The sequence below is a fragment of the Schistocerca piceifrons genome, chromosome X (genome assembly GCF_021461385.2).
Source record: "Schistocerca piceifrons isolate TAMUIC-IGC-003096 chromosome X, iqSchPice1.1, whole genome shotgun sequence".
NCBI classification, from domain to species: Eukaryota; Metazoa; Arthropoda; class Insecta; order Orthoptera; family Acrididae; genus Schistocerca; species Schistocerca piceifrons.
The window spans coordinates 169855095-169882961 of record NC_060149.1 but is presented as its reverse complement, the minus strand read 5'-3'; the positions used below and the strand labels follow the sequence as shown (position 1 = coordinate 169882961).

The 27867-nt window shown below is 43.0% G+C and overlaps 1 protein-coding gene across 1 annotated transcript in view; it reads left to right on the top strand.

Moving 5' to 3' along the window:
• LOC124723043 (E3 ubiquitin-protein ligase HERC2) overlaps positions 1–27867 on the top strand; it is an 819840-nt gene that overhangs the window by 546729 nt on the left and 245244 nt on the right. Inside the window, exon 61 of the mRNA XM_047248222.1 lies at positions 10908–11073. Coding sequence (XP_047104178.1) covers positions 10908–11073 — 166 coding nt within the window. The remainder of the gene's footprint in view (positions 1–10907; positions 11074–27867) is intronic.

The following is a 27867-nucleotide window of genomic DNA, read 5'->3' as shown; positions in this document are numbered from 1 at the left end:
TGGACTGTTCTTCCTCATGCACCTTACAGCCCAGATCTCGCACCGTCGGATTTCCATATGTTTGGCCCAATGAAGGACGCAATCCGTGGGAGGCACTACGCGGATGATGAAGAAGTTATTGATGCAGTACGACGTTGGCTCCGACATCGACCAGTGGAATGGTACCGTGCAGGCATACAGGCCCTCATTTCAAGGTGGCGTAAGGCCGTAGCATTGAATGGAGATTACGTTGAAAAATAGTGTTGTGTAGCTAAAAGATTGGGGAATAACCTGGTGTATTTCAATGCTGAATAAAACAACCCCTGTTTCAGAAAAAAAATGTGTTGCATTACTTATTGAACTGCCCTCGTACAAAATTACAGATCAGGATGGATATAGCCAATAGAGAAATGTGATTAGTGGAGAGATGAAGAAAGCATCTGAAGAATGGTTTGAAATAAATGTAAAGAGATAAATGAAAACATAGTAAAAGATAATTCAGAATGAGCAAAGCAAAAAGTTTGGAACATATTCTAAAGAAGAATTAGGAGACAAGACAGAAAAGTCAGAGTAGCAGTGGATGAAGTAATACCAGGTGGTTACAATTAAAGTGCAGCTGCTTACAGAGGTCCAGATTGTGTTGTAATTGTTATATGGCAGAGAAACTTGGTAGATATTCTAATGCATTAATGAGGAACCAGTTCACACTGGAAAAAAATTAATTCCAATTGTGGCCACTAGGTGCAAATCAGGTGTTACAAATGCAAGAAAGGTGTATAGAAATGTTTCCGTGTGTAACAGATTATCAATGGAATGTGAGCAGAAGAGGTCGAACAAGTGAGAAAAGCATAGTTGTTGATTTTATTATTAACCGCCACTTACACAATTTGTTCAATATGAGCACTGCAGATGTTGACGATATACTGTGCAGTACCAAGTTTTGGGTCTGATGTCCAAAATGGAAACTAACTTTTTCCATCACAAATTGATTCTGCATTAACACATTAGTATATCTACAAAGTTTCACTGCCATACGTTTACTACAGCCCAGACTGGTTCTCTGGGAACAGCTGCACTTATTACACAATATTACACCTTAAATGCTTATAATACTTTTTTGTGAGGGCTTGACATCAGCTGAGAAACTGTTTAAGACCTCACAAAAAAAGAATTATAGGCATTTAATCTTTGATATTGTTTAGTTTAATTATTTATTGTGCTAAACATTCTCCATTGGGCAAAGTGTAATTTCAACATTAAGAAACAAGTTTGATGCACAACATTCTATGCAGCTGATTGTATGTTTGTGTATAATGTTTGGTTAGCTAAGAACCAGTATCGCTTTTAGATGCTTGTCAGTTGTTTCCTGTAGATGGCTTAATAAGTCACAAACTAGTGTGAAACAAATAAAAACCAGTAGAACAAAAACAGTGTACTTCTTATTCGGCCTTAAATATAGAATTGTTCTACTAAGGAGTAGTTGAACAATTCATAAATCAGAATTTTTGTGAGCCAAGACTGCCCCAACCCTGTAGAGAGAAGGATAAGCTGTTTACCTTGTGTAAATGTACCGAGGCACGGCAATGACTTGAGCAGTGACTTGATGTGCGCAGATGCACTGTCACAGTCCACCAATAAAATGAAAAAATGAAATGAATTTTGAATAATAGTTGACTTTACCCAGAAATGATTGGATTTCCTTCAGGTTCCATGGTGGAGATAGGTTAGCAATCACCGCCACATGCTTTTCCATCTGTTTGATGCCACCCTTTGAAGGAAGGTGACCCCAGTATTTGATTGCTGTCTGAAAAAACTTCGACTTTTGCAAATTCTACTTCAGACCCTCCTTTTGCAATTTAGTGAACAGGATATGAAGGTTATCCAGGTGCTCCTGCCGTGAGTGCCGTGTGACAATGATATCATGAAGATAGTTTCCACAGGTCTAGACATCCCACGTGAGCTGTTCTAAAAATCTCTGAATAATGACGGGGCTGCTTGCGATGCTGAAAGACAGGCACATACATTGGTATAACCTGAAGGGTGTGTTAATGACCATAATTTGATTAGATGCAGGATTGAGACAAAGCTGCTAGTACACCACCATCATGTAAAGTTTGAAAAACACTCACTGCCTGCCAACTTCGCGAGAATGTTCTTGACAGCCAGTCACAGAGCAAAAGGGATAGACTGATCACACAAAAAAACTTGGAAATGGCCATAGATTTAAGGGTGATGTGAGCCTTATAGTCCTTTGCGGTGCCGAGTGCAGGCAAAAAGAGCAACCTACACTCGCAGCAAGACATGCCCATTGTGTTGAATCCTGCCTAGTTGTCAAATGTGGGGTGTATAGGAAACCTGCTTTTTCGGATTACTAAACAACAATTCAAGCAAATCGTATTCTACATCTACATCTCCATCCATACTCTGCAAGCCACCTGATGGTGTGTGGTGGAGGGTACTTTGAGTACCTCTATCGGTTCTCCCTTCTATTCCAGTCTCGTATTGTTCGTGGAAAGAAAGATTGTCAGTATGCCTCTGTGTGGGCTCTAATCTCTCTGATTTTATCCTCATGGTCTCTTCGTGAGAGATACATAGGAGGGAGCAATATACTGCTTGACTCCTCGGTGAAGGTATGTTCTTGAAACTTCAACAAAAGCCCGTACCGAGCTGCTGAATGTCTCTCCTGCAGAGTCTTCCACTGGAGTTTATCTATCATCTCTGTAAGGCTCTCGCGATTACTAAATGATCCTGTAATGAACCGCACTGCTCTCCGTTGGATCTTCCCTATCTCCTCTATCAACCCTATCTGGTACGGACCTCACACTGATGAGCAATATTCAAGCAGTGGGCGAACAAGTGTACTATAAACTCCTTCCTTTGTTTTTGGATTGCATTTCCTTAGGATTATTCCAATGAATCTCAGTCTGGCATCTGCTTTACCGATGATCAACTTTATATGATTATTCCATCTTAAATCACTCCTAATGCTTACTCCCAGATAATTTATGGAATTAACTGCTTCCAGTTGCTGACCTGCTATATTGTAGCTAAATGATAAAGGATCTTTCTTTCTGTGTATTCGCAGCACATTACACTTGTCTACATTGAGATTCAGTTGCCATTCCCTGCACCATGCGTCAGTTTGTTGCAGATCCTCCTGCATATCAGTAAATTTTTTCATTGTTACAACCTCTTGATATACTACAGCATCATCCGTAAAAAGCATCAGTGAACTTTCGATGTTATCCACAAGGGCATTTATGTATATTGTGAATAGCAACGGTCCTACAACACTCCCCTGCGGCACACCTGAAATCACTCTTACTTCGGAAGACTTCTTTCCATTGAAAATAACATGCTGCGTTCTGTTATCTAGGAACTCTTCAATCCAATCACACAATTGGTCTGATAGTCCATATGCTCTTACTTTGTTCATTAAATGACTGTGGGGAACTGTATAGAACGCCTTGTGGAAGTCAAGGAACACGGCATCTACCTGGGAACCCATGTCTTTGGCCCTCTGAGTCTCGTGGACGAATAGCGCGAGCCGAGTTTCACACTATCGTCTTTTTCGAAACCCATGCTGATTCCTACAGAGTAGATTTCTAGTCTCCAGAAAAGTCATTATACTTCAACACAATCTGTGTTCCAAAATTCTACAACTGATTGACATTAGAGATATAGGTCTATAGTTCTGCACTTCTGTTCAGTGCCCCTTCTTGAAAACGGGGATGATCTGTGCCCTTTTCCAATCCTTTGGAATGCTACGCTCTTCTAGAGACCTATGGTACGTTGCTGCAAGAAGGAGGGCAAGTTCCTTCGCGTACTCTGTGTAAAATCGAACTGGTATCCCATCAGGTCCAACGGCCTTTCCTCTTCTGAGCGATTTTAATTGTTTTTCTATCCCTCTGTCATCTACTTCGATATTTACCATTCTGTCATCTGTGTGACAATCTAGAGAAGGAACTACAGTGCAGTCTTCCTCCGTGAAACAGCTTTGGAAAAAGACATTTAGTATTTCGGTCTTTAGTCTGTCATCCTCTGTTTCAGTACCATTTTACTCACAGAGTGTCTGGACGTTTTGTTTTGATCCACCTATCACTTTGACATAAGACCAAAATTTCTTAGAATTTCTGCTAAGTCAGTACATATGACTTTACTTTCGTATTCATTGAACGCCTCTCACGTAGCCCTCCTCACACTACATTTTGCTTTGTGTAATTTTTGTTTGTTTGCAAGGCTTTGGCTATGTTTATGTTTGCTGTGAAGTTCCCTTTGCTTCCGCAGCACTTTTCTAACTTGGTTGTTGTACCACTGTGGCTCTTTTCCATCTCTTACGATCTTGCTTGGCACATACTCATCTAATGCATATTGTGCGATGGTTTTGAACTTTGTCCACTGATCCTCAACACTATCTGTACTTGAGACAAAACTTTTGTGTTGAGCCATCAAGTAGTCTGAAATCTTCTTTTTGTCACTTTTGCTAAACAGAAAAATCTTCCTACCTTTTTTACTATTTCTATTTATGACTGAAATCATCTATGCAGTAACTGCTTTATGTCCGCTGATTCCCTGTTCTGCGTTAACTGTTTTACATAGTTCAGGTCTGTTTGTGAACAGAAGGTCTAATATGTTATCGCCACGAGTCAGTTCTCTGTTTAACTGCTCAAGGTAGTATTAATGAGCTTTATTACAAAAGGAAAAATTGCAACACTTAACTCTGTGTTAAATAGCTATGTTGCAAGTAAAGGGCAACTGACAAAATAAGAAATCTCTTCAGTATATACAATTCCTAATACAAGCAAAGAAATGAGCTTTGATGCTTCTATTCTGGTTGCTAGTCTTGATGCTGCTTTAGAACTGGGCTGCGGCCAGTCAAGCATGGCGCTTATGTTCTCTTAGCATAGAGGCTACTGCTGTCGCATTGTCGTCCTGGGGAGGGGTCGGTCAGCGTGCAATTGGCTAACATCTTCTTCACAGCCCTCTCTGCTCTGTTGTTCCTGACTGGCATGCCGGTGCTCGACTTTATGCCATAGCGCAATGCCTGGGATGGAATGTATTCAGAAACAAGATGAACAGGATCCTGAATGCGAAATCCAAAAATGCGATTGCACTCGTGACTTGCTGATACATCCTGTGGATCATGAACTGGCTGTAAACAGGAATGGGATACTCACCATAACTGACCACATGGCAATCTGTTGAGGTAAGAGTGGGGTGACCAAGAAATGATAGGTTGCAAGATTCATGAGAGAAACAGTGGCCCTAATATCGACCTGGAAATGGAACATGTCTAGCTGAATGTGCAATGTAATATAGATCGTGCTGGGAATGCTGAGCTCCTGGCCATGCACCGCCATAATGCTATTGACTTCTGCAACCTCCACATCTACAGCCAAGGACTGGCTTTGCGGGCAGCCATGGCAAACAGCTACCACACGGCCTTGTTTATGACAAGCCACACACTGTGCCTGCTGGCCTCGCAACGATTACATGTGTGCATGGAAAACAGTCAGGACAGAAGGGGAACCTGCACCGGAAGGAGGCACTATCTGACAGTGAGTGGCACAAACCCCAAACCCCATGAGTATGATGAAGGTATTGGTGAACAAAACCATTGCTGCAGAAATGATGTTATGTCCATGGTGTCATCAAACTGTTTCATCACAGACAGAGACACCTCAAGAGCCTGAGTAACAGCCAAAACCACCTCCAATGTCAGATCTTCTAAACACAACGCCTTGCAACATGCCTCCCTGTCCATAGCAGAACAGACAACCATGTCACATATCAGAGAGTTTCCATAGGAATGTTTACAATGAGAACTAATAAATTTGCACTTACTTTTTAAACTGTGGAGTTCAGGACTGGTCTAATTTCTTTTGTTGCTTGTGAAAATCCATACCAGAAGCAATGATGTTGATTTGCTTGAGATAATAAGCACTGAGCAACTCACTCATTTCAGGAAACAACGATGTTGCTGGGTACTCAATGGTGTAATTGTTTGAAGGAAATGAAATGTTTTGGACTCAGTCAAAAACAAGGAAAAAAAATCTTTTGCAAAGACGGCTCCTCTGCTTGAAATACTGCAAAATATTGCTGCAAACGGTGCATGTACAAGTCCCAATCTCCCTTCACTTCCAGGAATGGTGTTAAAAGCTGGGATAGTGCTTAGACATGCAGAGGGGAGTTGTGGAGGGCCCATAGCACTTTGCAAATTCATTACCAACTGATAAGCACACCTAACTGCTATTGCTGTTGCTCAAATTGTCATTGCTGCTGAGTTTGCTGCTGCTGCTGTTTTAACAACTGATCCAAAGACAAATCCATTATACTTATAAAACACGCGCCGAAATGAAACAACTTTGTCTCCAAAAACTGTAGTATCTACAGTTTTTACTGACAACAACAACATCAACACCAACACAATTATATACAGTGGTGGTGCACCAAGCACTGGAATTATGCAACCATAAGAGAACATTAACTCAAAAATACAAGCCCTGGACGAGTTTATCACATGCAGTGATCATCCTACAATAACACGTAACAGTCTGTGAGTCGAAACATCACCTAGCACTTGTGAAGCACAAGAGAGCAAAACCACTCTGGTGGTTTGCCAATGGAAACACTCGTCTGGCGGCAGTGCTACCATTGAGTGAAGCAGGTACCCCCATACTCCCATCTTACGGGCAGCACAGAATACAAATGCTGTGGTTGTGGTGGCAGCGTATGTGTGTGAGCTGTCACAACTCAACTCTATTGCACACAGTTCACTTCACAATATTGGCTCAAAACTGGTTGCAATGGACCTACATTCAGTGATAATAGGAATACCTGTCAGCTTTTGAACCAATTGCTATTGAAGAGGCATGATACTTGTCTCCAGTCCCTGTCAGTTAGGATCTTTTTACAGCCACATTTCTTATGCCTAGTTACGTGGTTACGGGTAGTACACCATTTCTTGTAGACATGTTCGACAGTCCACACTGATACACCAATAAATTCGACAACTTCATTTCTTGCTGTCGTCGTGGGTGTATCCAAAAACAATAGCTCCTTTCTGTAATTCTCTATGTCGATCCATGTTACTGCACTCATTCCATACAATTAATTGGCACATACATGCTGCTTCATTGCCGTAACTTACATGAACAGTGGTGGGTCACATGACCTCTTGGTACCAGTTCTATGCCATCTACAACTCTCCAAAGTGACCAGTATGCTTTTATAGAGGGGTTGCTAATATCTTGACCAGTGATCTTATGTATTTGGTAAACTTGTGTGGCACTTTCGATGAGTTTTGCAAATTGTGTGACAGTGATGAGGTGTCATGAATTATTAGCAAGGGTCATAAGGTGACAGCTTGGTGTCAGTGAAGAGGAATGCTTTGGGATTGTACTAGAACCTGGTGGTTCAGTCAGCAAGAGGATGTGATCTTGAAGTTGTTGTATAACCATGTATAGAATGAGTTAAAAATGGGAAAACCGACTGGTTAAAACAGATACCAATATTTCAGTTCTAAATAACCAGTGTTTTGTGGTATTTGTTTCGTCTTGGGTTGTAAAAGTTTCTTTTTAATTTTTTTACTAATAATCATGTAAAAAAACTGGCATATAAATTTGCCAGACCAGCAGTGCTAAACTTTTTGTTTTTTAATTAAACATTTTTGAAAAAATAAGTAATGGTTATCAAACAGTGCAGGTGCATACTGCCGGTTCATAGTATCCAGCGGCCACAGTATTTCGGTTATCAGACATGTCGCCAGTTATCAGACATGTCGCCATCATCAGCTGTGCTGACAAACTGGTCTCTTGAGGGCACATGACCAACAAATATCCCCTGCTCTGCGAGCCGTTCCATCCACAGACCACGGCCGCGCGTTGGCATCGGCTGTAACAGAGACTCTAGTGTTGGCATCTGTCATGGTGCTAGTGTCTCCGCGATTGCTGACACGTGGCTGCAGGTGCAAACTGTGGACGGAGCAGGTCACACGTGCAGGTGATATTAGTCGGCCACATGACCTCAGGAGTTCAGTCTGTCAGTGCGCATGATGATGGCAACATGTCTGATCACCGAAATATTGTGCCTGTTGGACCCTATGGACTGGTAGTACACTCGTAGACTGTGCAATCAACAAATATGCCAGGAGGAACTGAAGAATCTCAAGTAGTGTTTAATCGTATAATTTCAATTGCTTTGACATGTTGTATTATTATATGAATTGTGAAAAGTGACCAGCATTATCGTAAAGATGATGCCTACAGTTAGAAACTAGCAACAAAAACATGACATAAGGATCTGTACACCACTGCAGACACAATAATCTGCCTGTTGCTGTGTGGTATGGCCTATTAGGTGGTACACATGTATGTGAAGGGTGCAAGGCTTGCCCTGACCTGGTCTATATGGTAACTTCTTGCTGTCATTTTTAGACATCAATTGTACTACAGAATGGTACCATCCCTAGTTTGAAAGTATTTTACAAATTATGGTATCAATGAAGCACAATGCTCCATTTGCTTAATGAAATTAACACTGGGAAGAAGCACAACAAACTGGTGACATTGTATAAGCAGAAAATATCCACAGTTTTCCTTGGGAGGATTGGTAAATTTGATTGATATACCTGTAATTTTATTGAGGTGCTGTAAACTTGGGCTGATAGCTGAACCTTTGATTTTGTAGTTGCTACATGGCGAAAAATTGATACCATCAAAAGTGACGATGCAGGTAAGTCATCAACTTGTGAGCTTTCGCCATCAATGTCTCTTCCACCTTCACAATCTTTGCTGGAGACAATGAGACAAATATCAGCCACAGCCTCCACCCCATATTGACCATGATCTTGTATTCCTTTATCGTCATTAGAAGTTTTCAATCTTTGTCGGGAGTCTACATTTATTACTGGAAGTAATAGCAATAAAAAAGAGAAGTGGTTATTTCAGGAACTGATTATGTTGAGTGGTTTTAACAGTCAGGTTAAATTGGAGATGAAAAGAACTGGTGTAACCAAAAACTGGTTGTTCCAGCAATAACCATCATTCCTAGGGTAAGGCCCAAGTGGAGACTACTATGGAAGAAGGAAAAAAAGTTGGTGTTGGGTTACTTTGGGACACTTCACCCAGGAAGTTAAGGATCTGATAGCAAGGAACAAATCAGATCTGGTAATAATTTGTGGTAGCATGACCTCACAACTTCAGGTAATGGATGTTGTGCAGTGAGTGGCATTCAAAAAGTTTTGTTTATCCAATGCTATGGATGGCTCCAAGTTGACACACAATAGGAGGAGTGTCAGGAAGGGAGGAATGACAGTAAGTTTACAAATGGATATAATGATGTTAGTGATGATGATGATGATGATGATTTAAAGTACTGATACCATAGATAGTAAGCAAAAAAGGAAATGAAGATGACAATTAATGTAAACGATTTGTTTCTGTTTATTTTGTTTGTGCTTCTATGATCAAAATGTTGACAGTCAATAAATGATATTAGTTTAGAATAGGTATAATGTTAGCTTTCTAGATACTGTATATTAGTAAAAGAGTTTGCAGTTTTGATTAGTCAGGATAAGTTAAAATTAAATTTTTTTTCAAAGATCCCCTAGAAGAAAAAGGGGGTTGTTGTATATTTGGGTAAATATGATATGTTTTTAAGAATTTGCGAATTTTATTGTCACCGTAATTTGTATTTCTTGCATGGTCTAGTTTATATGCCCAAGTCTTAGAAGAAGACACCCACTATTCCTTTCTTTCTCTATCATGATTTTTTGCACAGAGGTGTGTTTTCTATTCCAAGCAACTAATCATGACCTTGAGTTTAAAAGGGATATTTCAGTGGCAAATCAACAGTATTTCTTCAACTATCTTGATACTTACAACTTAATATGATGTCCCATTTTTAGATTTATGGAACACCTCATGATATAATGAAAACTGTGTTGGAAACAGTTCATTGTGTAGCGAGTGACTTACTCAACGGAAATGATTTTTCTAACTTGAATATGGCCATGCCAACACCGAGTATGTTGCTGGCACATGATTATATAAACACCCCTTTAACATAATGTGTTAAACGTTTCAGACTTGAATATCTTCCTGAGATCATGGTGTTTTTGTAGGTGTCAGACATGACTGGACTTTCTGAAAGTGGATTTCCTTCCCAATGAAAATTTCCACTGTGTAACTTCTGCTGACACTTAAACATGCTCTTGCTTTGAACAGAAACATAATTCAGTTATTTCCTCTTTTCATGGATGTAATTTATTCCTGAAAATGAATTATTCAGCCCAGGAGGAAAAATCAACTCTAGGTTTCCCTGGCAACAGCAATGACAGCAATATAGGCTATAATCTGTATTGACAGGTGTGAAGTAGTGACAGTATGCACACATTATTTGCCTAATAAGGGCAGCTTTGGTAAACAGCCTTTGTAGATAACCCACTTATTTCATCATTTGCAGTTAATAATGTCTGAGATGATCTGCTGTGGTTTTGCATGAAATTGTGGTAATGTTTGAAATGGCCAAGCGAAAAACATAATTCTACAGAAAACTTGGTACACTATAATTATCACAATTTATTTGTATTAAATAAAGAATGCAGTAAACAGAAATTACTCCTGAATATGTAAAATGGTTAGCTAGAACATTATGAATGCCCTGGCTAACAAGCGTATTTCAACTAATAAGCTAAGAAAATTGTACAAGTTTATGTAGTGTTACACAGGTTTACAGGTGTTATATGTCATATTAATATGTAAAGCACACGTATCTCTTCTTTTGAATTTCAAATTAACAAACATTTGTGCAAATGACTTTATATGATAAACTGTTCCTCATCATTAATCATAAGGTTAATGACTGAAAACGCCTTATTTTTTGTTATCTATTTAATAGTTCACTGACTGTTGTATTATTCTTCACAGGTTGTTGGCCATACAGAAGAGGAAGAAGGTGGACGTCCACGTCTAGATGAATTTACTCGTCTCTTAGGACAGGATGATGCTCGTGTTCTTGTCGATTTGCTGAAATTAGCTGTTGCAGGGAGAGCAGGCCCCTCAGCAAAAGAAACATTATCATCTGTGCTTGTTGGTATGTTGTGGCTATGTTACATTTTTTTGTACCTATATTATTAATATCTTTGTTAATCAGTTATGTTTCATTATTGCTGAGAAAACTGCAACTGCAAATGTATATCCTAGTAGGTGACATATTATTTCTTCTGATGATATTATTATTATTATTACAATTGTTTCTTGAAGTGAAAATATAAATAGCTGGGATTATCCTGAGGGAATCCAGAACGACACCTCTGAAGCTCATGTGTATGCCAACTGTTAGATTGGTGTTATGTTGGCTGCCTTAAAACGTTATCCCATGTTTTGATAGGCAACAGATTGTCACATGCTTCTCATCACTCCTGATAACTGTGCATTGCTGGTTTAGAAACTGACTAATAATCGTTAGTCCAGTGACTTACTTGACTATTCCAGTATTGGTCACACAGTCTTCGTCGTAAGTTAACACATTTCCCTACTGGTTACTTCATAGCCTCTATCCTACCAATCTGCTCATCCTATCCATCCACCCATCCCATTTCATACCCCTTCACATCGTTACAAGCACGTATGTAATGATGTTACAGAGTCCAGCTACGACATATTAACTAAATAATCAAAACTCTCCTCAACTCGAAGACAGGCTTTGAACTCTGTGGTGCTTTACTTGGCAATCTTTGAAATGAGTTACCCAACAAGCTAAAGAAGGACATTCAGTTTAACATGTACTATGAAAAGCAATGCATCTTAACAGGTTTCATGGTTACAAATCATAACCGTAGGTGAAAGGAATGATGAAAGACAGAAAATATAGTGGGACCAACTGAGAACTGAACCCTGAACCTATTTATGTTTAATTTCAAACTAATCAAAGTGCCCAGCCACATCCATGAACTGAGTAGTTAAAGAATGTTACTGATCAATGTTGGTACGGTTAATTTATTAGTTTATGTGTTCTGTGGAAATTGGCTGACGCTGTCCAAGCTTTAGTGGCATCTGGGAGGGTTTGGAAAGGAATTTTGGTTCTTGGTAAGGGGTGCCTGCTAGGCAAAAGTCAAGCACTTTTGTGTGTACTTCCAAACCTCAGTCTGTCTGTCCTTCCACCAAAGTCATGGGAATTTTTAGCTTTTGTGGGTCTTTGACCACTATGACATGCCTACAAACTGTCATCACACTGATCTATTATACACAGTTACAACCCTTTGGGAGTTACTACTCTTTTACACAGGAGGGCCTTGCTGCATAGAATACAATCCTCTGTAACAAAATCCAAAAGACAAGTGTACCGGCGACATTCTGCATCTCTCTTCTGTGTTTCTCTCAGTTCTTCTATTAAAACGTGATCTGGCTGAAACATTCTGATCTTGCAACTCAGTGCATCAGCATTTTCGTGTAAATGACCTGGTTTGTGGTGTACTTCATAATCAAATTCAGATAACTTTAATAACCAACAACTTAAATGACTTCTGGGGTCCTTTAAAGTGAACATCCACAAAAGAGCCATGTGGTCAGTGACCACAGTGAATTTTCTTCCATATAAATAACATTAAAAATGTTCACTCTGAATGTAAGCACTAGCAACTCCTTCTCACTGGTACCGTAATCTATTTCTGGTTAGCTTGGCTGCCTAAAAGCATAGCCTACAGGTCTTTCTACGTGATTACATTCAAGAATAAGAACAGCACCAATAGCGTAATCTCAGGCATCTGTCAAAAAGACAGAGGTCATTCATTATTAGTAAAAGCAAACTGCTCAAAATATATTTAATTTTTCTCATAGCTCACGTACATTTTTCTCACCACTCACATACTGCACCTTTGTTTAACAACTTTGTTAATGGTTTAGCCAATAAGGCGTAAACCTTAATGAAACAATGATAATAATTAGTGAGACCAAGAAAAGATTGCAACTTTTGAACATTAGTGGCCTCAGGAAAACTTTCTACTGCTTCAGTTATCCATAGCTCTGGCTTAATCCTATCTGAAATGATAATATGTCCTAGGTACTGAACCTGTGACTGTGCAAAAGAACACTTCCCCATCTTTAAACTTAAGCATACATCTTGTAACCTCAATAATACATTCCTCAATCTCTCCAAATGTTCCTCAATAATCCATGAAAATACACTGAAGCACCAAAGAAACTGGTATAGCCGTGCACATTTAAATATAGAGATGTGTAAACAAGCTGAATATGGCGCTGCAATCAGCAATGCCTATATATTATGACAACAGGTGCCTGGAGCAGTTGTTAGATAGGTTACTGCTGCTACAATGGTGGGTTACCAATATTTATGTGAGTTTGAATGTGGTGTTATAGTAGGGTGTCCATTTCATTTTCATTGAAAAAGGGGACATTTAAAATAAATTAGAGGAAAACCTGGGACAATGAAGGGAAAAAAAAACGGGACATAAATATTGTATTGACTAAATTTAATACACATACAAGTTTACCTTTACAATGTGCACTCAGATGATCCCAAATCACTTTTTACAATTATTCTGCCACACTATCACCATATGTTTCACTTTTATATACTTTATCAAGAAGTGCATTTTCGTTAGAAATTGTATCATAAAAGTCAGTACACGATGCACCATCAAAGTGTGTTTTGTCAATGAGCAAGGCCCTCACTCTTTCAACTTTCATTCTGTTTTTTTCATCTGACCACAAAGTGTTCACTAACAAAAGCACACGTTCCACAGCAGCATTTGACTCAGGAATTGCCAGACAAAACTCCACCAAATGAATCATGTTTTTCATGTTAATGTTTTTACTTTTGAAATAAGCAAATATTTTACACCATGTTGCACTAACACTTTCTTTGTCTCCTTCTTCAGTTTTTATGAAGTTCTATGCACATGAAAATTCATCAAACAGTTTGTCTTCATCAACAGGAAAATTTGGTACAATACTTTTAACAAAAACACGACAGTCCTGAATATCCTTCCACTGTAGCTGCTCCTTTTCAGTATTAACCCAGTCAAATGCTTTAAAAGGTGTGAGAAATGGTAAACACCATTCTTTAAAATACTCAATGCAAGAGTTGTAGAAGATGTCAGCATAAATATGAAATTGTTCTACAGTAATTTCACCCTCTTCTTTCAGCTTTCTTAGAGTCTCATGTACAAAGGATGTGAGAAATCTTTCAGATTTTCTTCATTGTAATTTGCCCAATAATTTGTTTATTTCTTGATAAACTTCCACTATTGTGATTTCTTGTTTCTCAATACATTTAATTGTTGTGGAGAAAGGTTTTAGCTGACTAACAAGAAAATTTAGAAGAACAATAGACACAGGGTCATCAAAGAATTGTTTAAGGATAACAGGATACTTATCAAGGGAAATGAAATATGATTTCAAAGCAGGAAATATCTCTACAATTCTTTCCAATGCTGGTAGCATTGTGCCAAGTACAGTTTTGTATTCAGTTTCAGTAAACTTACAGAATTACTTCAGATATTCAACCCTTACTGTATATATGTGGAAATGCTGGTAGATTTTGTTTACAATTAATTGGCAGTCGATGGGTAGGCAATCTGAGCCAGTTGAGGAATTGTGCACCACATGTGCTGGACAGCCAACACCTACTATATTATTCACTGTGTTCTGTTGCAGTTTATAGAACAAATTGTTTTTTCCTTTCCTCTGCTTACCACCAAAATTGGTGTTAGTGTTGTCTGCAGAAACTGCAATCACCTTTCCCTCAAGATCATATTTCTTTAAAACCTCCAGCGCATAATTCTGAAGTAAATATGAAGTTTCTCCAGCTAAATTAACCAATTCGAGCACTTTCACTTATAAGGTGTTTTCAGGGTGAAAATATCTTATAAGGAGAGGAACCAACTTCAAATCCAGATGATTCGATGTATCAATCATTACAGAAATGAATCGAGCACTTTTCAGTTCATTTAAAAACCTGCTGAGCTGCATACGGTGCAATAACATTTGAAATGATTACATTACATTTTGTGTGTCCACATGTGAATTTAGGATTGAAAAGTTAACAACTGATGTAGTACAGTCCATTGACTTAAAGCTATGGTTATGCATTGCACTGTGGTATGCAAACGTAGTTTCTTGTGCTGCCAACTGCCTATCCATTTCTGTTACTGATTTTAAGTTTACATAGTAGCCACTCACGCATTTATTTGCTCTTTTCGTTTGATCACTCATGCGATGTTTCTTCATGTTAATGTGATTCACAATGTCAGACCTTTCACTGTGACCTATAGCAAATTTTGATCTGCACAACATACGTTCAACCATTTCTCCACTACCAGTGATAAAAGGAAACTCGCTTTTTATATTGCTGTTAAAATTACACTTTCAATTTGCCATAATGAAACAGTGATTGCACAGTGCAAAACATTAGCAGTGTGGTGACGAAAGCCAGAGAGCAAGTATCAGTGGTGTAGAGTATCTCTGGACTGAAAGGATGGATTCAGTGGATCGATTTACAAGAGAAGAATCTTCGTTGTTATTTGTAACCTATAGTGCCTTTAAAATTACTTGCGATTTTTGACAGTTCGGTACATGTTTAGGGTATGCTGAAAGTCATCACACGCTTCCTAGCATAAATAATTGCGCAGTTAATAGCAGGTCAAACAACCAGTAGCGTAAAATACTCTAGCCAAGCGGAATCATAAAAAAAAAAAAACAGGACATTTGAGTGTCCCCATAAAAACTTTTGGGGCAGCGGGACATTTTGGTAAAAAACGGGACTGTTCCGGGAAAAATGGGACGAATGGACACCCTATGTTATAGTCAGTGCACATGCAGAATGACACAGCATCTGTAAGGCAGTGATGAAGTGAGGATTTTCCCCTACGACCATTTCACGAGTGTACCATGAATATCAGGAACCTGGTAAAACATCAGATCTGTGACCTCCCTGCGGCCGGAAAAAGATCCTGTAAGACAGGACCAACAATGACTGAAGAGAATTGTTCAATGTGACAGAAGTGCTATCCTTCTGCAAATTACTGCAGATTTCAGTGCTGGCCCATCAGCAAGTGTCAGTGTGCAAACCATTCAACTAAACATCATCGATATGGGCTTTTGGAGCTGAAGGCCCACTCATGTACCCTTGATGACTGCATGACAAAAAGCTTTACGCCTCGCCTGGACCCGTCAACACTGACATTGGACTGTCAATGACTTGAGTCATTTCAAATTTTATCGAATGGATGGACATGTGTGGGCATGGAGACATCATCATGAATCCATGGACACTGTATGTCAGCAGGGTCTGTTCATGGTGGCAGAGGCTCTATAATGGTGTGGGGTGTGTGCAGTTGGAGTGATATGGGACCCCTGATACATCTAGATATGACTGACAGGTGACACACGTTAAACATCCTGTCTGATCACCTGCATCCAGTCATGTCCATTGTGCATTCCGACAGACTTGGGCAACCAAGCAGGACAATGTGAACCCCACACACCCAGAATTGCTACAGAGTGGCTCCAGGAACACTCTTCTGAGTTTAAATACTTCCGCTAACCTCCAAACTCCCCAGACATGAACTTTATTGAGGATATCTGGGATGCCTTTCAACATGCTGTTCAGAAGAAATCTCCAGCCCCTCATATTCTTACGGATTTATGGACAGCCCTGTGGGAATCATGGTGTCAGTTCCCTCCAGCACTACTTCAGACATTAGTCGAGTCCATGCCACATTGTATTGCAGCATTTCTGTGTGCGTGTGTGGGCCCCACATGATACTAGGCAGGTGTACTGGTTTCTTTGGCTCTTCAGTGTATTATGACATCATCCAAATACATTAAAGACATAGTAGGCTTCAGTCCTCTCTACAACAGGTCAGTGAATCTTTGAAAAGTGCTAGGCGCATTTCTAAGGCCCCCTGTGGGTTCAGGGATTAAAATAGACATGATGTATTCCTTCCTGTTGTAAGAGGCGAGTAAAAGGAGTCTCCCACTCATCGGCCTAATCAGTTATGATCCCCCTTTCAGGATTTGACCTGCACATCTTTCAAAATTATCCGAAATGTTGGCCATTTAGGCAAGGATGCCTTACGCAGTGCTCCATATATCCAGTGTGTGATTAGACCTTCTGCACCTCATATTGTCCTGGGTATGCAACTCCACGTGCAACCCAGCTATCTGAGTGAGAACATCTTATAGGGTACATCATCTGCTTCCATAGTCCTCTGTCCTCTTTCACCCCCATGACGATGTTGGATTTCTCGACACCCAGTATCCAGCATGGTAGTCAGTCTGTCATGATGGTGCCCTGATACCTGAGCTGCAAACTCCCCACATATGCCAAGGAGTAGATACCCTTCTTCTTGAGGCATCAGGACTCCTGGCAAAGGCCATCGCACTAGGTGGCCTTTGCTGTGGCTGGGTGGTGCCCGTGGCGAGAGCTCCTGACCGGAATGGGTGGCATCAGGGCAGATGACCCACAATGAAGCAGACCAAGTCATCTTTTGCTGGGGGCCAAATGGCCCCAGCAGTCTCTAAAAAAGGAAAGTCGAAATTAAGGCTGAAAAATATGACCACAAATCGTTCCCCTCTGTAGCCACACCATGGGAGAAAAATAGAACTATGGAAAAGAGAGACCCTTATTCGTGAAGGTATTTAATGTGCAGCAGAATGGATGGGGACTCCTTTCTGGCTACAAAGCTTCTATTTCTTGTCAGACACGTGGAGGACAAGTTTGGGAAAGTGGCTGTGCTGTCTGAAATGAAGAAATGGGGCAGTGCTCATTCAGACAGCCTGTGCCAAGCTAGGTGATGTTCTCATTCCCGTCACCCCTCATAAAAGCCTTAACGTGGTCCAGTGGATTATTTTCCATCGTGACCTTCTCTTGCAGTCTGATAACGAGCTCCATGCCAATTTAGAATGGCGGGGTGTTCACTTCATCTGGTGTGTCTGTAGGGGACCCAAAGTCAATAGGATTGCTACCTGTGCCTTCATCTTAGCCTTTGAGCGTGATTCATTGTCTGGAAAGGTCAAGGTGATGTTTTACCTAAGTGACATAAAACCGTATGTCCCTTCCCATATGTGATACTTTAAGAGCTAGAAATTCGGGCACATGTCTTCCCCCTGCAATTCCAGTGTCACATGTCGAGACTGCTGACATATACTGCATCAAAATACTCCATGTGTGCCTGCTCCCACTTGTGTCAGCTGTGTAGAGCACTGCTCCCCCTGCTTGCCAGACTGCACAGTACTCCACAAGGAGCAGAAAATTATGAAGTACAAGACCGTGGACCAGCTGACTTATCAAGTGGTTAAACGTAAATTTGAACAGTTGCACACCATTCGCTTGACATGTATATATGCTGCAGCTACATTGACATCACCCTCACTTGCGATGATAGTTCCAACATCTCTGTCTCATACAGTGGACCCTCCAGGCCACCTGAATACATCTGCCCCCTTGGTGGTTGGGGCAACCTCTGTTTCCATTACTCTCAGGGACAACCTCTTTTTCCGTTGCTCCCAAACCACCTACTTTGAGATAAATACCATCCCAAATGCCAGGGACATCAGTCCACTCCCCACAGCCGGAGAGGCCACAGCCTCCTCTTGGCTCCTCTTGCACAAAATGGGTCCGTTGAGACTCTCCCTTCCAAGGTCTCCACTAATGGAAAAGTGGACACTTGCCAGTGGCTGAAGGAGCCACAAGCTGCTGGATGAAGGGCTTCACAGCCTTCCTCTGTGCCTGAAGCTACTTTGGAGAAATCCTCCCAGCAAGACCCCAAAGAGAAGTGAGAGAGCAAGCGGATGAAGAAGTAGAATGCTAAGAAACAGGACTCTCCGGTAGCCCCAACACGACCACTCCCAACCAGTTCTGCATCTGAGGACAAGTTGGAGATTTTAGTGTCCCCCGAGGACCTGAATCTCACTGAGTCACATACTCAACTGGTGGCAGCAGGTGGTGCTGAGGTGTAAACTGCCTCCTTGGTCACTTCATGCCTTCCCCAGCTACAGAAAGTGTCATCCTCCAGTGAAACTGCAGGAGTTTTTTCTCCCACCTGGTTGCGATATGAAAACTCTTTAAGTGTTACACCTGCTTTTTGCATTGCTCTTCAGTCTGCAATGCAGACACCAGCCCTTCATGGCTGTACTGACTGTGACAGACTGTCAGGTGGAGTTTTCATCTATGTCCTTACCTCTGTCTGTAGTGAACGTGTGCTCCTTCAAACACTTTTAGAAGCTGTGGCTGTCAGGGTGAGAACAATACATGAAATTACCATCTGTAACATCCACCTCCTTCCAGATGATGAAGTGCCACCCCATGTATTGGTGGCACTAATTTCCTAAGTCCCCCCACCTTTTCTACTTCTGGGTGATTTTAATGCCCATAACCCATTGTGTGGTGGAACCAAGGTTACTGGCTGTGGTGAAGATGTCAAGGACCTACTAACCCAACTCGACATTTGCCTCCTAAATGCAAATGCCCCCACACATTTCAGTGTGGCACATGGCACATACTTGGCTGTTGATCTCTCGGTTTGTAGTCCTGGCCTTTTCCCATCTATCCACTGGAGAGCTCATGACGACTTGTGTGGTAGTGACCACTTTAAACTCTTCCTGTCCCTTACCCAGCATCACTCATCTGGACACTTGCCCATATAGGCTTTTCCCACGGCTGACTGGGACACTTTCATCTTCACTACCTCTGTTGAATCTCCGTTGTATGACAACATCAATGAGGTGATCCACACTGTCACTACTGCCGTTGTTGCCACAGATGAATTGGCAATACCTTGTTCCTCAGGTTGCCCCCTGCGGAAGTCAGTGCCTTGTCAGTCGCCAGAAATCGCTGCGGCCATTAGAGACTGTAGGTGGGCCCTCCAGTGTCATAAGTGCTACCCTTCTCTGGTGAACCTCATTGTCTTCACATGGCTCTGTGCCCAGATCCACCAAATTATGGAAGCAGGAGTGTTGGGAACGATATGCCTCCACCATTAGAACTCGAACCTCTCCTTCCCAGGTTTGGACCAAGCTCCATCACATTTACAGCTATCAGACCCCTGCAGGTGTACCAGGAATTTCCATACTTGGAGCTGTATCTGCCAATCCAGATGTAATCGCGTCTTCCTGAGCATTATGCTCGCACCTCTGCATCTGAGAATTACCACCCCACCTTTCGTCTCCTCAAACAGCGGGTGGAACAAAAACACCTGTCTTTTGCTACACACCACCCAGAGCCATATAGCGCTACCTTCTGTGAGTGGAAATTTATCAGTGCCCTTGCCATCTGTCCTGACACATCCCCTGGTCCAGACTGCATCCATTCCCAAATGATTAAACATCTGTCAGTGGGTTACCAGCACAACCTCCTTGCCATCTTCAACCACATCTGGAGTGAAGGGAATTCTTGTCGCAGTGGTGGGAAAGTATAGGTGTTCGTCCTATTAGCCTCACCAACTTTCTCTGAAATCGTTTTCAGAAATTACTGCAACCAGTCGCCTTTTATGTAGATGTATTTTATTTAACCATGACCGGTTTCGAGCTGCCTAGCAACTCATCATCAGATGGTATATACATTTAGTGCTTTTTTGTACCCATTGTGTGGGTGGTTGAGTATCTGTGGCTAGACAGAAACGAGAACAAATAATCGCTATATGTGGTACAGTATCACGAAATATTTACAGCATAATTTATGTTTAACGTATAAGAGCAAATAATCACTACATGTGGTACAGTTACATGAAATATTTACAGTTTAATTTACGTTTTGAGGTGTTACTTACAGATAAATCTTTCTGCAGGTATATATATCTCTTTTAGGACGTATTTTTGAAACCATTGTGTCTTGTTTTTCTCTGAAATCTGCGCAAATATATGGTGAGCCAGCAGTTGTCTTGGCTCCTTGAGTGTCGGGGCCTTCTGGCTCCATCCCAGAGCAGTTGTTGACAAGGGCACTCCACCACCGACAACTTGGTCCACCTGGAGTCTGCCATTTGATCAGCCGTTTCCCAGTAACACCACCTTATTGCCCGTCTTTTTGACCTGGTGAAGGCCTACACATCCACTTGGCAACACCACATCCTCGGTGATCTGCAAGAGTGGTCTTTCCGGGGCCAGCTCCTGATTCTTATATGAAAATTCTTCTCACCCTGCACTTTCAGAGTTCATATCAGTGCTTCCAAAAGTGCACCCCAAATCCAAAAGAATGGGGTCCCACAGGGCTCTGTCCTGAGTGTCCCATTCTTTGTAATTGCTGTTAATGGTCTTGCATTAGCAGTGGGGTACTCAGTATCTCCCCTCCTATATGCTGACAATTTTTGTATTTCCTTCTGCTCCTCTTCTATTGGTGTTGCTGAACTCCGGCTGCAGGGAGTCCTACAAAAGGTGCAGTCATGGGCCCTCATTCACAGCTTTCAGTTTTTGACCACCAATACGTGTGTCACACACTTCGTCATACTGTCCACTCCATCCAGAACTTTACCTCGATGACCAACTACTTTATGTAGTGGACACTTTCCACTTCTTGTGACTGCTCTTTTACGTCTGCTTAACTTGGCTTCCCCATCTTAGTCAGCTTAAGGAAAAGTGCTGGTGGCATCTTAATATTATTCGATGCCTGACCCACACCAACTGGCGTGCTGATGGCTCTACACTACTGCAGCTGTACAAAGCCCTCGTGCAGTCCCATCTGGATTATGGGAGTCTGGTGTATGGTTCAGCATTGCCACCCGCACTATTGCTGCTGGATCCTGTCCACCACTATGGAATTCGGCTTGCGATGGGAGCTTTCCAAATGAGCCCAGTGAACAGCCTCCTTGTGGGAGCAGGCACTCCTCCATTGCGACTCTAGCGGCACTACTGCTTGCAAATTTATAACACCCACATTCATTATTCACCTTACCCTCCAAATTACCATCTCCTTTTCCCTAACAGGGTGATCCACCTCCTGCAATGGCAGCTCAGAATGGAGAACCCCCTTGCAGTCCACATACAGTCGCTTCCTACTGAACTCGACACTTTCTCTCTTACCACCTTTCCTCCAAGTCCACATACGTACACCTCCATGGTCCGTGCCTCAGCCACAACTTTGTCTGGACTTATTGCAAGGCCCAAAAGGCTCATTTCCACCTGAGGCCCTCCACCAGCAATTTTTCTCTATTCTTAGCAAGTTCCTGGGCTCAGAAATAGTCTACACTGATGAATCAATGTTCGAGGTCTTGTTGGCTTCGCTTACACTTACGTTGGACATACTGAACAGCACTCCTTACCTGATGGCCGTAGTGTTTTCACTGCAGAGTTCGTAGCCATCTGTTGTGATGTTGAACATACCCGATCTTGCATCGGTGAGTCCTTCATCATCTGTAGTGACCCCATAAGGAGCCTACAAGCTCTCGACCTGTGATTCCCTTTCCATCAATTGGTAATGACTATCCAGGAGTTTCTTTATGCCATCAGCAACAGTGGACATTCAGTGACCTTCATTTAGACCCTAGGACATGTCGGGATCCTGGGGAATGATCTTGCTGACAGCCTGGCCCAACAAGCTACCGGTAAACCAACTCTGGGGATCGGCCTGCCTGAAACTGATCTCTGATTGGTCTTCCACTGTAAAGTTTTTGTGATCTGGGATGCTGAGTGGTGCAGCCTCAGTACACCAAATAAACTGTGTTATCAAGGAGACAACGAATGTGTGGTGGGTCATCTGCCCTGATGCCACCCATTCTGACCAGGGGCTCTCCCCACAGGCGCCACCCTGCCTCAGCAAGGGCCACCTGGTGGGATGGCCATTGCAGGGAGTCCTGGTGCCCCAGAAGGATGTGCACCTACTCCTTGGCATACGCGGGGAGGTCTCAGCTCTGGCATCAGCAGTGTGATCCCTGTGTTGTCAGTGGGCTACCGCCCAGAGGGTACGTGACAATTCCACCATGACGGACTGGCTATCGTACAGTCAGGAGACGAGAAGTAGGCAAGCCAGAAGATGTTGGAGTCAGGGGAAGGAATATCAAAGTTTTAGGAGATACAGGGGTTCATGCTAGTGTATTATTTGTTTCTCATGGTGACACATGTTAAATCAAATCAAGCTGGTTGTTTCTCAGCCCCAGCAGTCTCCAAGCAGGTACAAAATGAATTTCATGTTGCGACCTATGATTCCCGATTGTTGCCCTCTCTGGCCACGCCCTGGGAGGACCGTATGGCAACTCGGTCTCATGAGCCGTATTCGCCTTGGTACCTAGTTTGCTCCAGGACTAATGGAGAGACCTTTCAGACAACGAAGTCCCAGTTTTTCGTAGACCACCTTGAAGATAGGTTTGGGGTAGTGGCGGCATTGTCTAAAATGCGCAGCAGGGCGATTTTGATCCAAGCCACGTCCCCAGCCCAATCGCGGGCGTTGCCTGCCTGTAACAAGCTGAGTGATATCCCAGTTTCGTTTACTCCTCATAAAAGCCTTAATTTGGTTGAGGGTCTTATTTTCCATCGCAACCTCCTTTTGCAGTCGGATGAGGAGCTACGCATCAACTTAGAGCGACGGGGTGTCCACTTCGTCCGGTGCGTGTATAGGGGACCCAAGGACAACAGGGTTGCTACTGATGCCTTCATCTTGGCCTTTGAGGGTGACTCATTGCCTGAAAAGGTCAAGGTGATGGTTTACCCTTGTGACTTAAAACCATATGTCCCTCCCCATATGCGGTGCTTCATGTGTTGGAAGTTTGGTCACATGTCATCTGGTTGTACTTCCAGCACCACATGCAAGGATTGTGGTCGTCCTCTGCACCCGGGCGTTCCATGTGTGCCTCCTCCCACTTGTGTGAACTGTGGGAAGCACCACTCCCCCTACTTGCCTGACTGCCCTTTTCTCCATAAGGAGTGACAAATCATGGAAATAAAAACCTGGACAGGCTCTCCTATCAGGATGCGAAGAGGAAATATGCTGCGACTGCGACTTTGTTGACCCTGGTGGTGGCAGCTGTCCCTGCAGTTGTTAAGCCTCCAGTGAGAGTTTCGGTTGGCCCTGCCTCTTCCCCTGTGTCTGTGATGGGGGACACTGCTTCTTCTTGAACTCCCAAGGTACCTCCTTAGGGAGACCAACCCCCCAAATTGACGGGGATATCGGACCCTGCCCCACCCCACCCCCCACACCCACCCCCCTCACCAGCCACCTCCGGATTATCTTGCATGGGAAGGGTCCCTTGGAAGTCAACCTTCTAAGACATCCTCAAGTGTGACAGCTGACATCAGTCAGTGGCTCAAGGAGCCAGGAGCGGCAGATCACAGAGCTTCCCGCTCTCCGTCTGGCCCTGGCCCTCCTCCTGAGACTCCTTCCCAGATTGCTCCTAAGGATCAGCAGGAGGAAGAGAGGAAGAGGAAGAAGTTGGCCCTGTCATTGAGCAAGTGTTGGCACAGCTCGTCCTTTCTCTTTTAAATAATGGTGCCTCCACTCATTTCAGTGTCACGCATGGCACGTACTCAGCCATTGACCTTTCGGTCTACAACCCTGGCCTTCTACCATCCGTCCACTGGCATGTGCATGACGACTTGTGCGATAGTGACCACTTTCAGATCTTTCTGTCACTGCTGCAGCGTCACTCTTCTAGGTGCCTCCCCAGATGGACTTTGAATAAGGCTGATTGGGACTCGTTTGCCTCCATTGCCACTATTGAGCCTCTTTCTCAAGACGCCCAGTGGAATCTGCAATTCCCTGTTCTGGGTCCCCTCGGCGGAAGACTGTGCCTTGGTGGTCACCAGAGATCGCTGATACGATTTTCGATCGCAGGTGAGCCCTCCAATGTCACAAGCAGCACCTGTCACTGGACCACCTCATTGCCTTTAAGTGGCTCCATGCCTGAGCTCAGAGCCTTATTCACCAACTGAAGCAGGAGTGCTGGGAAAGGTATTTCTCCACCTTTGGCATCCATACCTCGCCATTGCAGGTTTGGGCCAAGATTAGACGACTCTGTGGCTATCAGACCCCCATCAGCATACCTGGGCTATCCCTGAATGGAACAGTCTGTACTGACTCTGACACAATTGCCAAACTCTTAGTGGAGCATTATGCAGAGAGTTCCACTTCCACAAAATACTCACTGGCCTTCTGCTCCCTGAAAGGGCAGTTGGAACATCAGAGCCTCACATTCCATATGCTCCACTCCGAATCATACAATACTCCATTCAGTGAATGGGAATCCCAAAGTGCCCTAGCCGCTTGCCCTGATATGATTCCCATGCAGGATCGCATCCACTATCAGATGCTCAAACACCTCTCGGTGAACTGCCAATGATGCCTCCCAGACCTTCTCAACCATATCTGGGTTGAGGGCGAGTTCCCATCACAATGGCGGAAAAGCATCGTCATCCTCGTGTTGAAACCTTGCCCAACGTAAAGTCCCGAGTGACTGGAAAAAAGTGCAGGTGATGCCTGTATATAAGAAGGGTAGAAGGACGGATCATCAAAATTACAGACCAATATCCTTAACATCGGTTTGTTGCAGGATTCTCGAACATATTCTCAGTTCGAATATAATGAATTTCCTTGAGACAGAGAAATTGCTGTCCATGCATCAGCACAGCTTTAGAAAGCATCGCTCCTGCGAAACGCAACTTGCCCTTTTTTCACATGATATCTTGCGAACTGTGGATGAAGAGTATCAGACGGATGCCATATTCCTCGACTTCCGGAAAGTGTTTGGCTCGGTGCCCCACTGCAGACTCCTAACTAAGGTACGAGCATATGGGATTGGTTCCAAAATATGTGAGTGGCTCGAAGACTTTTTAAGTAATAGAACCCAGTACGTTGTCCTCAATGGTGAGTGTTCATCGGAGGTGAGGGTATCATCTGGAGTGCCCCAGGGAAGTGTGGTAGGTCTGCTGTTGTTTTCTATCTACATAAATGATCTTTTGGATAGGGTGGATAGCAATGTGCGGCTGTTTGCTGATGATGCTGTGGTGTACAGGAAGGTGTCGTCGTTGAGTGACTGTAGGAGGATACAAGATGACTTGGACAGGAATTGATTGGTGTAAAGAATGGCAGCTAACTCTAAATATAGATAAATGTAAATTAATGCAAATGAATAGGAAAAAGAATCCAGTAATGTTTGAATACTCCATTAGTAGTGTAGCACTTGACACAGTCATGTCGATTAAATATTTGGGCATAACATTGCAGAGCGATATGAAGTGGGACAAGCATGAAATGGCAGTTGTGGGGAAGGTGGATAGTCATCTTCGGTTCATTGGTAGAATTTTGGGAAGATGTGGTTCATCTGTAAAGGAGACCGCTTATAAAACACTAATATGATGTATTCTTGAGTACTGCTTGAGCGTTTGGGATCCCTATCAGGTCAGATTGAGGGAGGACATAGAAGCAATTCATATGCGGGCTGCTAGATTTGTTACTGGTAGGTTTGATCATCATGCGAGTGTTATGGAAATGCTTCAGAAACTCGGGTGGGAGTCTGTAGAGGAAAGGAGGTGTTCTTTTCATGAATCGCTACTGAGGAAATTTAGAGAACCAGCATTTGAGGCTGACTGCAGTACAATTTTACTGCCGCCAACTTACATTTTGCAGAAAGACCACAAAGATAAGATAAGAGACATTAGGGCTCGTACACAGGCATATAGGCAGTCATTTTTCCCTCGTTCTGTTTGGGAGTGGAACAGGGAGAGAAGATGCTAGTTGTGGTACAAGGTACCCTCCGCCACGCACCGTATGGCGGATTTTGGCATATGTATGTAGATGTAGATGTAGAAGGACACACTGGAGGTGGACAGCTACCGCCCCATTAGCCTCACCAGTGTTCCGTGCAAGTCGCTCGAACGCATGGTGAGCTGGAGGTTGAGTTGGCTACTTGACTCTCAGGGCCTTCTGGCTCCGTTCCAGGGTGGGTTCCGTAAGGGTCGCTATGCCACTGATAATCTGGTCTGCCTGGAGTCTGACATCCATATGGCATTTGCCCACTGTCAGCATCTGGTTGCTGTCTTTTTCTTTTTTTGACATGCGGAGGGCATACAATACAACATGGCAACATCATATCCTCACCACGCTTCATGGGTGGGGTCTTAGGGGCCTGCTCCCAATTTTTATTCGAAATTTACTGTCACTCCATTCCCTCCACATGCAAGTTGGTCCCTTCCACAGTTCCTCTCAAGTCCAGGGGAATGGGGTCCTGCAAGGCTCTGTCTTTAGTGTCTGCCTCTTTTTAGTTGCTATCAATAGGCTCGCTGCAGCTGTGGGAATGTCCGTGGCTTCTTTTTATGCTGATGACTTTTGCCTCTACTATAGCACCATTGGCATTGTGGGTGATGAATGGCAGCTGCAGGACGCTATCCGTAAGGCACAATCTTGGGCCATTTTGGGCGGCCTGCAGTTTTCGGCCACTAAGACTTGCATGCATTTCTGCCGGCATCGCACTGTTCACCCTGATTCATGGCTTTATCTTGACGGTGAACCTCTTGCAGTGGTGGAGACACATCAGTTTTTGGGATTGCTTTTTGATGCCCGGTTGACTTGGCTCACTCCTATTTGGCAGCTTAAACAAACGTGCTGGCAGCATCTTAACGCTCTACGTTGCTTGAGTCACATGAGCTGGGGTGCCAATTGGTCTGCCCTTCTACGAATTTGCCAGGTGTTGATTCAGTCGATTATGGGAGCCTGGCTTACTGTTTGGCATCGCCTTCCGCGTTGTGATTGCTTGACCCGATACTTCACTGCAGGATCCAACTCACAACTGGTACTTTCAACACAAGCCCTGTAAACAGTATCCTTGTGGAGGCTGGTGTCCCTCCATTGCAGATCCGGCACCAATGACTACTGGCTGCTTATGTTTGTAGCTTGCCAGGGAATCCAAATTACCGTCTCCTGTTCCCCAACTTGGTTGTCCATCTT